Genomic DNA, 12,699 nt, shown 5'->3' on the forward strand with positions numbered 1-12,699 from the left:
CCTTATTACATCTAAAAATTGCTATAAAAATCAAGATTGATGAGAGAAGTGAGCAGTCTTTTATCAACAGACAAGAATCATGGCGCCATGAAAATCTTGCCCCCATGAAAAATAAATTATAATCGTCGTCCCAAATGTAGATGAACGCGGTGAAAAATATAGGATGTGCTATTCCTTTGAACAAAGAACTTAGAAAGTGTTCTCTCACGAAAGTGTTCTCTCACGAAAGTGTTTGTCACGGTAGGTTGCGTTACACTACAACTTTTGGGCTCATTTTCTTGTTTATCAAGTTTTGACGGATTTCTTTTTCACACTAGCCTGAAATATGTCAATCTGGTTTTAAATTGCCAAATCATTGCATTTAAAAATGAAACTTGTTTGTTATTAACTGTTGGAAAGATTGTTAAGCATGACATGTTTTCGTGACCAGGATTACACCATAGTCGCGAGGGACTTGCACTAATTCTCGTGGCACAGTAAATTTCCAGTCAGTTCACGCAAAGTTACGTCGAAAGATCACTGTATTTCTAAATTATTTAGGCCGAAGAAGGTATATTTTGCAAAAAAGGCATGATATCACGAGTTACTCACACTTCTCCTCTACGAAATGGACATTTTATTTTGCTAAGCTCTCTCCGCAATCTATCGAGCAACGTTGGGCAGCCTTGCCAGCCTCTAAATTATATCAATGGGCATCGGATCAATCCAGTAAGCGAAGAGGAAGAAAACGATATCTATGTCATTGAACCAGCTACTGGGAAAATTATCTGTCAGACGCAAGGTTCAGGAAAACCCGAAGTAGATCGTGCAGTGAGCTCGGCGAAAGAGGCTTTCAGTTCGTGGTCGAAAATGTCGGGGATGGAGAGGGGGAAAATCTTACGTGAGGCGGCGAAGATTATCCGGAGTAGAGTCAAAGACTTAGCCACAGTTGAGGTCGTGGACACCGGTAGGATCAATAGTTTGATAAATATTTAGTTACAAACTCCTGTTTTTAGGTTTTTTTTTTTCGATGTTATACATTTCAGAATACGGGTGATATGAGACCGTCTTGATGGTTTCACTGGACAAGCTGATAACCCCCCTCTCCTCCCCCCTCTACACCAATCTTTCTTTTAGGGGTGAGTAAGCCTACATGCAAGCTAATTTGCAACCTCTCTCTAGTGTCACAATTTTGGTTCCACTGTTACAGATACAGTTTTGCTGTTGGAATCAATATTATTTTCTGATATGTAAGCTCTCTTGCATTACTCTGATGAATTCTATCATGATTTTTGCTTTTTGTTTTAATTTTGAAGCTGACTGGTTGAACATGTGGCAGAGCTTTCTTAATCCAATCACATAGCAAAGTATAGCAAAATCAAACAGTTCTGAATTATTTTTGACACTGTTGAAAAAGGCTGTAATCACTGATCCTAACCACTAACTCAAAGACTGCATACTTAGCAGCAGTCAATGTTTGGTCAGCATGGTAACTAATTGTCCACCTTGCTCTGGTTGTTCAAAGGGTGGATAACGCTATCCAATGGATAAATCACTATCCAGCGGATAAGTGTTACCAAAACGTACCGCGCTATCGGCCGGATAGAGATTTATCCAGTGTATAACGTTATCCATCCTTTGAACAACCGGGGCCTGCATGGTACCACCCACAATTATTCTTATAGCTCAACTGCATTTTATAACATAACCAAGTAAAGCGTGCGCTCTGATTGGTCAATTTAGCGTCCCCCATTTGCCCATGGGTGTACGCTGCTGACGTGAGCAAATGCAAAGACTATTTTTACGTGCGCGCTTGTTTTTTCTGGTCACGTAAGATTTGTTAAATTAAAGGGAACTCTTTAGCTACAATGTATCAATGTTATGTTATAAAACAAATGGTAAACACCACAGTGTACACTATTGAGTTATGGATGCACTTGGGAGGTTTGCTAAGCACTCAAGAAGCTAGAGTCCCTCTCGGCTATCGCCTCGAGCGACTCTTACGCTTCTTTCGTGCTTAGCAACCTCCCGCGTGTATCCATAACTCAATAGTGTACGCTGTGGTGTTTACCATTTGTTAATTATAATGCTGGCCCTGGTTGTTTGAAGGGTAGATAATACTATCAACTGGATAAATCTCTGTCTGGTGAATAGCCCAGTACATTTTGTTTACGCTTATCCACTGGATTGTGAGTTATCTATTGGATAGGGCTATACCCCTTCTGAACAACTGGACCCTGATGGATTACATTTTACATTTGATTAAATAGGAAAGCCTTTCCATGAAGCGGTGTGGGATATTGAAGGCTGTGCAGATGTCACAGATTATTATGCTGGTCTTGCTCCAACCATTAGTGGCAAGCACATTCAGCTTCCTAATGGGTCTTTTTCTTACACAAGGAGAGAACCTTTAGGAGTGGTCGGAGGTAAGGATAGGGGCATGGGGGGGTTCTGAATACCACAAAACTGCAAACAAAAAGGAACAAATACTGCATCACCTTTAGAAATGTTATTAACACACTGACACAGCAATATAGTCTCAGGATTTACCTGCTCTGGTCTCACTCATCTTTACCATGCAGTGGTCTTAAGCTGGCTGGTAGTGCATGTGTTAGTGGTCCAGAGCTCAATTAAAATATAAACGAACACGGCCTGGGGTCAATCAGCTAATATTTATTAAATAATTTGTATATATCAACAAAGTTGAAGTGATAAATTGGCCACCGTAACGATTACAAAAGCTGACGTTTTGAGCGTTAGCCCTTTGCTCCAACGAAGGGCTAACGCTTGAAACATCAGCTTTTGTAATCGTTACGGTGGCCAATTCACCACTTCAACTTTGTTGATATATCCAAATTATTTCGTTACTCCCACCGATGCAGCCCCAAACAGTTTCTTTCGAAACTATCAGCCTTTAATATTATTTTATTAAAGATTTGCTTGGATGCATTGTTTGTTTTGTTTGACAATTAACCATAGATTACTAGTTTTTAAGAAGGGTTAAAGAATAAACTGCTACACCAGAAATGGTTTGAAATTACAAACATCATGCACTGTAAGGTTTGAGATCACCACAACACTTCAATGCAAGTTGTTTTTCACCACAATATCACATTGAAAAAAGGGTCAACACTGCAACACTGCAAACCCCAATAGCCCCCTCAGTTAAGTGATGCACAGAAAACTGAATGATTTGATTTAAAACAAGATAAATAATGGTTGTACTTAATAATGATTAGTATGATGGGGTGGAGTTTGAGCCTAAGATATTTGTCATGCAACAACCTATGGTTGAAGGAGTCTTCAATAAGTGTATTTTAACCAAATACCATAGCATTATATTATTACCCTTTCATTTACACAAAAATACAACCATTTTAGAAGCCTAGCTGTGATCGTATTAGACAGCCAGATTTTATGTTAAAGCTTTTGGTACCTCTATTTGTTTGAGAAATATAACTATTTCTCCATATGATACCTTTTCAATAGTGCCTAATGTACAGGTATTGAAAAGCAAACTTGTAAGATCCTAGTAAGCATGTGACTGTCAGCCTATCCCTGTTTACCATAGTGTGAAAATAGTAAATTGATGTTACAATTGTAACATAAACTGCTCCTAAACCAGATACCAGTCTAAGAAGAGAAATTCCCCAGGAATTCCTTAGTGAACAGTAATACCCCAGTTATCCCCCTGTTATCCAAGCTATCACCCAGGTAATCTCCTAGGTAGTTCCCTGGTAACCCCACCTACCTCCCAGTAAGAGGTAATCTCCCAGTATTTTTTTTGTTTTCCCTCCAAGTTTGCTGGTACTTAATTATACACCAGAGTGGAGGGTGGCATTGTGAGATCTGTCTTACCTCAGAACACAGGAGATTAAATGACTCTAGTAGGGCTTAAACCTGGACCTTTTAGATCAGAGTCTCTGGCAAGTTAACCCCTAGTCTATTGTTTCTCCAAAGTACTGTGCACTTGTTAAATTACAAAGCAATCCTCAGTTATACAAACTAACCCCTTTTGTCTCTCACATTTTCAGGAATTGGAGCTTGGAATTACCCATTTCAAATCTGTGTCTGGAAATCTACTCCTGCTCTGGCTTGTGGGAACACTATTGTATTTAAGCCATCTCCCTTCACACCCCAGACTGCTGTTCTCATTGCTGAGATCTTCACTGAAGCAGGGCTTCCTAATGGTGGTTTAAATGTTATACAGGGGGGAGGTGTGACGGGTCATTTGCTTACGTCACATCCTGATGTTGCAAAAATTTCTTTTACTGGATCTGTACCCACTGGACAAAAGGTGAACTTTGTGTAGTGTACTAAATAGGCATTAAATAAGCACACAATTGTAGGAAACAGTCTTGGTATATCTCTTTGACAGGGAGGTACTAATTAAGGGAGCTTTTCTTTTCTCAGCTGGTTGAAATTTATTTTAGAATTGAGAGGTTGATTGGTGTTGATGAAGACTCACCCATCCCTTTTCCTTTAACATTGTTTCTAATGCAAGGAAACTGGACTTTAGAGGGTTTTGCCAGGAGATTTTTTCCTTCTTGTAAGTCTAATGGAAAATTGTATTGTCTCTCTAGGTCTCTTCCTCAATTGAACAACTGGAATCACAACAGGGAAAAGCTATGTCTTCAGTTACACCCTGAAGTTACTCACTTATTTAAGCCTACAGAATTTGAAATACCTGACAGAATGTTATTTTCAAGTAAATTGATGTAAAATGGTAATCCCAAAAGCAAAATGATTTTATACACAATATCTGCTGGGATTTTGATGACTAGAGGTCTTAAACATAGGGTACCAAAATGTAAGGTTTAAAAAAGCCCTCGATGCGTCTCTCAACCAGATTATCTTCTGAGAGTAAACTTGTTTCCAGTTGTGAATTCATGACAGTAGTTTTTGTATATACTGTACCTACACTCTACATAAACTTGCACTTTTTCTGCAGATCATGGCAGATGCATCAGCTGGTGTCAAACATGTTACTCTTGAGCTGGGAGGAAAGTCTCCTCTACTTGTCTTTGCTGACTCTGACCTGGAAAATGCTGTTAAGGGAGCAATGATGGCTAACTTTCTTACACAAGGAGAGGTATAAAACTAACTTTTTTTCAATTAATTCATTATTTTCACATAAATACTATTTTCTATAAACACATGCAACTAGTGTTCAGTAATTAGTTCATGAGGCAATCGGAATCTGCCATGTATATATCCACCGATGTAATGTAATGGTGTATTTTAATATACCACATGTAGTTTTCAGAGGTCTTGAGTGCTTAAAACAAAATTGCACTCTTACTAATACTGAAATAAAGTGTAATTTTTTTTTAAATTTTTTTTAATAAAGTTACCTATTTACTGTTAATGTGTTTTTTTGTTTCAACAGGTTTGTTCCAATGGAACTCGGGTATTTGTTGAAAGGAGCATCATGGATGAATTTCTCAGCCGAGTTGTGGAGCGAACTAAAAAAATTAGAGTAGGTGACCCCATGAACCCTGACACTCAGATGGGAGCCCTGATCTCTGAGGAACATCTTCACAAAGTTCTTGATTATGTGGAATTAGGAAAGAAAGAGGTAAGATTATTATACGAATAGGGTACTTTGACCTTTAAACTCCCAAGATCTGATTGTAATTTCTCATCTCTAGCTGCTACACTTTTCCATGTTAATTAATTATGAGAATTTGGTGTTAGGTCAAGATAACAACTTCAACCTGATAAGTTTAAGTATTTTCTCATTACCTGTTTGCTGGGGTATGTATGGATATTACAGAGAGAAGTTACTTGTTAATCACCTTAGGGAGTTAGGGGTTAACTTAAAAATACTGTGGAATAAACTAAGACTTTGAATAATTCAAAACAGCTTGTTGCTCTTTGGGAGGTAGTTTTCATCATAAGCTTGCCTACAAGCCTCCTTTGGTTACTTTGCAAGATTTCCAATAGAAAATGAAATGCTTTCCAAAGCCATGGCTCACTGGCAAAGCGAGGGGGAATTCTGGTTTCCCAGTGAGAAAGTCTGCTTGCCCTGTACACCCTAACAGGTCTTTAAGACATGAAAAAGAAAAATAAGGCATTGTCCATTTTTAGGGTGCCAAAATTCTCTGTGGAGGTGAACGCCTGAAAATGGAGGAACCCAGACTGGCCAATGGTTTTTACATGTCACCCTGTGTGATGACCGACTGTTCAGATGATATGACGGTTATCAAGGAGGAGATATTTGGCCCTGTTATGACAGTGCTGCCATTTGACACTGAAGAAGAAGCTGTCAAGAGAGCCAACAACACTGACTTTGGTTTAGCTGCAGGTGTTTTTACAAAGTAAGAGTGCCTTTATTTTTAGTCTTGTGTTAAAGATGATTTTCGTTTGGCCACTGTGCTTGAGTGATAGTTCCACAAATGAAGAAGAAGTTGGTCATTTGATAGGTGGGGTTGAGGACCTAGTCATCGTCAACCCAAGTGGTTGTATGTGTTGCCCCTATGTCAAAGTGCATGCCTACGACATTAATTTTATTTTTTGCAAACCAGCTGTTAGTAACAATGCAGAGCTTTCATCGAGGGCCCCTCATTATTAGTGCCAGGCCCCTTACAAACCTCTCGCCAGCTTGCTTTGCTCCAGGCATCAAACTTCCTCGCGGAAGAGGAAACCCCATTGCTGAAGCGCGGGTAATGAGGGCCTGGATCCCATTACATCGTTACTACCCCACCTTGTACCTACTTCTCATACATCAAAATGTGGTTTCATGGTGCTGTAAAAATGGAGGCAACGGAGCAGCGAAAACGAGCTACCGAGCATATAGGGGAGGAACCAATTTCCTCCTCTCCATTTTCCTGATAGATTTTTTGCTCACTTTTGTATGGCGCTTAAAATTCCCTAAAACAGCTGCGCAGGCTATCTGTATCGCGTTCATTTATCAATGTTTACTCCTATGAACCAGAATTACTGATTGAGTTCAAAACGCACCTACCGAAAGAAACGCCGCATTTCATCCCTTTTCCAGAGCAACAATTCAAAACTTTGCGTTTTAAGTTAGGTGGAATTATACCTCAAGTGACACGGTACTTCGCGTGTTTTCTTAAACCAAGTCCTTCTTATCTTTTTTTAGAGATCTCAATCGAGCTCATCGGGTTATTGCCAATCTCCAAGCAGGATCATGTTGGATCAATAATTACAATTTAACACCGGTGGAGGTTCCTTTCGGTGGATACAAGAAGTCTGGGGTGGGTCGCGAACTGGGTGAGGACACCATTGACTACTACACGCAAGTCAAGTCAGTTTACGTTGAAATGGGAGATGTGGAATCGCCATTTTAACCAAATCGGGGCATTTCACCGGAGTCGTCAGTCATTTAACAGTGGGCGGGAATTCCAATTCATCCCGGACACTGTTTCAATCATGAAAAGAGGAACCAATTTAAAAAGTGACTGGAAAATTCAAATTCAAATTCAATGCTATGTGAATTTGCTGCCCCGCAGTTTTCATTTTTATGATCAAACGTCAGGATATCATCCACAACTGTTTAAGGTATTAGTGCATACCTCCATGTAATGTTCACAGGAGACGGAGACCTCTCCAACCCTTTCACTCCCATGACATGATTTTTAATTCTCTTTTGTAACCACTATACATTTGCTTATCGATTCGTCAAGAGAATTTGGTGTTTTCTCAGCCTATGGAGTAGCACCCCCCATGCTCACAAGTTTCGCCATGCTTGCAAGATAATGTCGTGTTATTGTAAGGAGAAGTGATAATAATAAACGAACCCGACAGTCGACTGAGTGAGGCATTTGTAGTAAGAGAGGAACAATTTATAACTAAACAAATTTAATAATCTCGGCAGTGACCACTCAAGTTAGTAAACAGGCAAATGAATAAAGGGGGGGTAAGTTTTTGAAGGAAATGAGTTACTGCGTCGGTGTGGGTGTAACAAGCTAATTTGGTTTTATCAACTGAGTTAATAATGTAAATAAGCCACCGTAAAGACTTTCCAAAGCGGATGTTTCGAGCGTTAAACTTTCGTCAGAGTACCCTGAGGAAGGGCTAACGCTCGAAACGTAAGCTTTAGAAACTCTTTACGGTGGCTTATTTATATTCTCAAATCAGTTGATTAAACAAAATTATCTTTGACCGAGTAAACTGGTAATATTTGCAAATCAAGAAAATAATATACGAAGTGTCGATTAATAAGTTATTTTATTTCAAAATTATGCAAAATAAAGCTCTGTTTTGCTGTATTAAGCAAGCTTTTTCGACCTCTTTTTTCAGTTAAATAATGTTTAGTACAAAATTCAGAGCATGAGTACATTCCGTCTTTTCTCGTTAGTGAAAAATAATTACATTTACACTAAATGTCTGAGTAATTAGATGGTCTCTGTTGAATGAATTCCAAAGCACTAATTCTGATCTTATCTCAAACACTGTCTAGAAATTACTTATCACCTATATTTTCACCATCAAACGCTTTATTTTCAATGGCCAAATCAGAAAAACTTAGGTTTTCCATAGGCAATTGACCCCTTATCTCGTCTAAGTTGGTCACTTTTACCACCATTGCGGGACTACAATGTCCAGAATTTGCAGAAGACTCTGTTTCCCTCGGATTATTCTCAGGAGTTAATCCTGCAAACAAAAAGTAGCCCAGGCCTGCCCCGATTATGACAGCAACCCCAAGGTACACTTGAAACGTCATAACTACCAGCATGAGGAGGTATCCCAGCACCACTTGTACGACGTGCATTACGGTTTGCATCAAATGAAGGCAGGTGCACATGTTCTGTCTAAGAACGACAAAATTTATCATTAGTGTACATTCTTTTCCCTGACTCACGTTGACTAAAGATGACTAAATTCCACCCTCCTCCCCTCTTGTGATGAAAGTCCAATCGGCACGAAATACAAATTCGCATCCACAAAAAGTACTTGTAAAGCAAACCACCATCTTACCTACAACCTCGTCGAGTTTCCCAATAGTGTGTGACATCTTTTCCTTGATTACTTTCTCTCACATATCTGCCGTGTGTATGCATCAGCCTCATTCTGAAGATTTTCAGGCCTTCATAGAGTACAGCGAGGAAAAACACTGCGATACACGAGCCAATCAGCACTGAAATTAGGAAATTAAAAATGTGTTAGCACTGCTTTATCGCCTTTGTGAGAACGAAGGCCTACATACCATCGCCCTCTTTAATTTCCTGGATTTCAGTTACAAGGCCACTAAAATAAAACTTTTGGTTCAGGAGTTAAGCGCACATGTCATCGGTGACGAGTTAAAAAGTAACATAAAAAGAACGATCTTAGATCAAATAGAGAATTCGATGTCTTCACTTCCGTGTTTCTACTTTACGCAATTATTCCCTCAGGTATTACTCAAGTCAGTTTTACACGAGATTTTATTTTAACTCAATGGCTTTAGGACTTTGGGTTACCCTCAAGTGAATATCATCTCGTTCGCACTGATAATGTGATCATGATGTTGGATTATTATGACTGATATTGACTTAGGAACTCTGTGGTAGATTTATCTCCTTCACAGTCATTTCATTGTTTATCGATATGTTTACCTTTCGTTGATGTGATTTCCCATTGTTCAAACAAGACATTAAGATCTGTCCTGAGATGGAACATCATCTTGAAATAGAAACAAAACCCATTGTAATCAACAATACTGGAAGATCGGTACTATTTCATACAATGCCTCGGCGTTTCGTTACCTAGAGGTGTCGAGAGACTGTTTTTTTCGGGGGATGGGGTTGGTAACGTGAGGTAAGGGACAGGTCGAGAGTCCTTGATGCCTTTCGCTAGGCGTGGTACGCTCTGCAGCTAGTTTCCTCCTGGACAAGCGCCATCCATAGAATAAGTTACACTTAAAATATTCCGAGAAGATTAGATGCCAACTGGCAAATAACCAAAGTGGACGTAGGACTTGAAATATGTCACTTGTTTCCGTGGCTTGCTTGACCGTTGTTATGGGAAGAGGAAATGTAAGCATGGAATGCTTAACTAATTCATATCTCAATAAAGGGGGTAAATTTCTAAAGAAACTGCGGTGCTGCGTCGGTGAGGAGTATCCAAAGGTAACTTTGGTTTTATCAACCGAGTTTATAATATAAACTGGCCACCGTAAAGAGTTTCAAAGCTGACTTTTCAAGCGTTATTCCTTCGTCAGAGCGAATGGACAATTCAGGGCTAACGCTTGCAGCGTCAGCTTTGAAACCCTGGCTCTGCGGTGGCCAATTAACAATAATTAGACGAGGTGAGCATGATAGCGATAATTATCAAGGCCAAGGTTTGTGTCATCTGCCGAAGTCGAAGGCTGAGGTGGATAACACAAACAGAGGCCTTGCTAATCATCGCTATCATTCGAGACCACATTGAACTTATTGTCTGTAGGTATGACGTCACTTCTACATATATAAAATCTCTTGTCTGTAGGTATGACGTAAGAGAATGTATAATAATTTACATTATCAACTCAGTTGATAAAACCAAAATTATCCTAATTCATAATATAATATCGACTGCCTTAAATTTCTGGATAGTCGGAAATGAGTTTCAAATTCTCAAGTACTTATTGATCTATTCGTAACTAAATTAGGTGAGTAACGTGTGTGATTTCAGAGATCTTTCCACCTACTCAAATCCAAATATAGAATTTTTTTTAAAAAACAAGAAAGCTAATCGTTTTGCCCCGGGGGGATTACGTCCTCACATTGACGAACTTATCAGATGCCGGGTTTCCGTCACAAACAAAACAAAGTTTCTGTCGTAAGTGCGTTCCTATTTTTAAAAATATCAGTATTGCGTTGTTTTGGTTTCGTAGGCGATATAACTTTTAACAAACAAACAATCACCAATATTTGGAATTTAAATCCTTGTAGATTGATTATGTTGCTATTATCAACGTACCTCTCTCAGAAACCTTTAAAGATAATGGTTCAGTGTCTTCACAATTTGTTTGGAATAGGCCATTGAAGTCTTTGTTTTTCTTCACAAGACCGATTTTGTTCTCATTAGATGCCAATTACTCATTTACAATTTGCACGAAGGGCATTGATATTGGCTTTTATAACTCGCCTTAGTTGTCTTCTTGCCTTTGTAAAGCCAACGAGTTTTTTATTCGTTTATTGGTTTACTGAGACGAAGTACTTTGGCAAACGACTGGCTTTGTTAACTTTCGAAGTTCTCGTGTCAAAAACATAAACGTTTTCCAACTTATTTGTTGAAACAAAATCGTATTGATCCAAATACCCTTTCCCGAGTCTGTTTTAAGTAATAACATTGCGGAAAATAAAGGGATGTTTTTTTAACCTTAAAAAAAGACTGATGTATGGCAGCCATCCAAACAGCTTCGTTATATACAATCTTGAATATAAATAGTAATATAAAACGGACATACTTGATACAAGAGGGATATGTTACATCGATGTTGATGTACACTACTCTTTCTCGCTTTCAAAACTTTTCTGATATCACCTCTTTTTCGCGTGACATTGTTGTTCTGGTATTTGCGCTTTCAGGAGTGAAGAAGGTATTCATCGTGCGTCATCTCTGCGCTGCAGGACTACAGTAAGGGTCGGTTAATAAGAAATGAAAGATGTCGCAGAAGTGCCGACCATTTTAGTATATCCAATATTTCCATTTGAACTTGTGAGAGTGCAGTCGGTAACAAAAGTCCGAAAAGAACGGCCGAGATTAAGAATCTGCTACTGAGATCTTGTTATAAAAAAAAAAAACCTTCTTCATACTCTTGCTGTGATCAAGTTCTTTGTACCGGGTGAAGTCTTCTTTCTCTTCCATGCTCACGAAACCAAGAAACTCCTTAATATAACAATTTAGACACTATGTAAAGCACAAACACAGCAGCGGCGTCATTATTTTCAGTAAATCCTCTTTCTCGGAGATCTAGGCTTATCATAATGAAAATGTTTAAGAAAATGTTTAAGAAAATAGTTCATCCATTAAACTAGTAAACGTTAGCCGTTTATATCTCCTTACCACATGCCCGGCCATTTCCCCGCTGTGATCACCGTGATTTGAGCTCCCTCCGTGATGATTCATGGCTGCGGTAGACGCGTGTGTCGGATGTTCACCGCCGTGTATTCCGTCCCCACCGTGTGAATGGCCGCCATGCGACATTTTGATGTTCGAATCGTCAGAAGTGCGCTAATGTATCACAAGTAGATGATATGCATCGGAGAACAATTAAAAAGTAAATGCTTCAAAATAAAAAGCTCTTGTAATTATACATCTTGAAGCTTCTTAATTTTCGCGGGTGCGTCATATACCGGCATACTAATAGACTGCTTCATCCCTGTCATCTGATTGGTTCGACGAAATGATAAAACAATGGCTTCAAGTTGTTCTTCCGGCATCTTTACCAGACCAACGCGAACCACCATTCTATAAATGACCTCCTCTTTGGCTTCCTCGCGTGAATCTAACCAAGCGCAATATAACTTTAAATTTATGCATGCAGACTTACGTTCTTCAACTCCAAATTATTTTCCCATTTGAGTAAATCAGTTCCCGACGAAACGGAGTCACGGACTGATTCGTTTTATCTTAACAACCACATGACAAACTTTAATCACTTCGGATGAGAGAAGGTGGATTATCCTTCTTATAAACCTTAGGAGGGCAAGTTCAGGTATTTCTTAAAAGATATGCACATTCGTTCCGGCTATTCATGGAACAAACTACCAGTCACTACGTCGGAGCTTC

The 12,699-nt window shown here is 39.1% G+C and overlaps 2 protein-coding genes across 2 annotated transcripts; one reads left to right on the plus strand and one right to left on the minus strand.

The window, feature by feature from the left end:
- The first annotated feature begins 456 nt into the window (after positions 1-456).
- Positions 457-7,751, plus strand: LOC111332314 (4-trimethylaminobutyraldehyde dehydrogenase). The gene is made up of 7 exons (XM_022937626.2): positions 457-946; positions 2,250-2,405; positions 4,014-4,276; positions 4,931-5,071; positions 5,369-5,557; positions 6,070-6,299; positions 7,085-7,751. The coding sequence occupies exons 1-7, from the start codon at positions 571-573 to the stop codon at positions 7,290-7,292; spliced, it is 1,563 nt and encodes a 520-aa protein (XP_022793361.1). The 5' UTR covers positions 457-570; the 3' UTR covers positions 7,293-7,751.
- A 404-nt stretch (positions 7,752-8,155) lies between these two features.
- Positions 8,156-12,379, minus strand: LOC111332322 (high affinity copper uptake protein 1). Its single transcript, XM_022937638.2, has 4 exons — positions 11,974-12,379; positions 9,540-9,606; positions 8,923-9,082; positions 8,156-8,756 (listed from the first exon to the last, which is right to left on the minus strand). Exons 1-4 carry the CDS (start codon positions 12,112-12,114, stop codon positions 8,408-8,410), a joined length of 717 nt encoding a protein of 238 aa, XP_022793373.2. The 5' UTR covers positions 12,115-12,379; the 3' UTR covers positions 8,156-8,407.
- Positions 12,380-12,699: the final 320 nt, after the last annotated feature.

Source organism: Stylophora pistillata, chromosome 4 (assembly GCF_964205215.1).
Source record: "Stylophora pistillata chromosome 4, jaStyPist1.2, whole genome shotgun sequence".
NCBI classification, from domain to species: Eukaryota; Metazoa; Cnidaria; class Anthozoa; order Scleractinia; family Pocilloporidae; genus Stylophora; species Stylophora pistillata.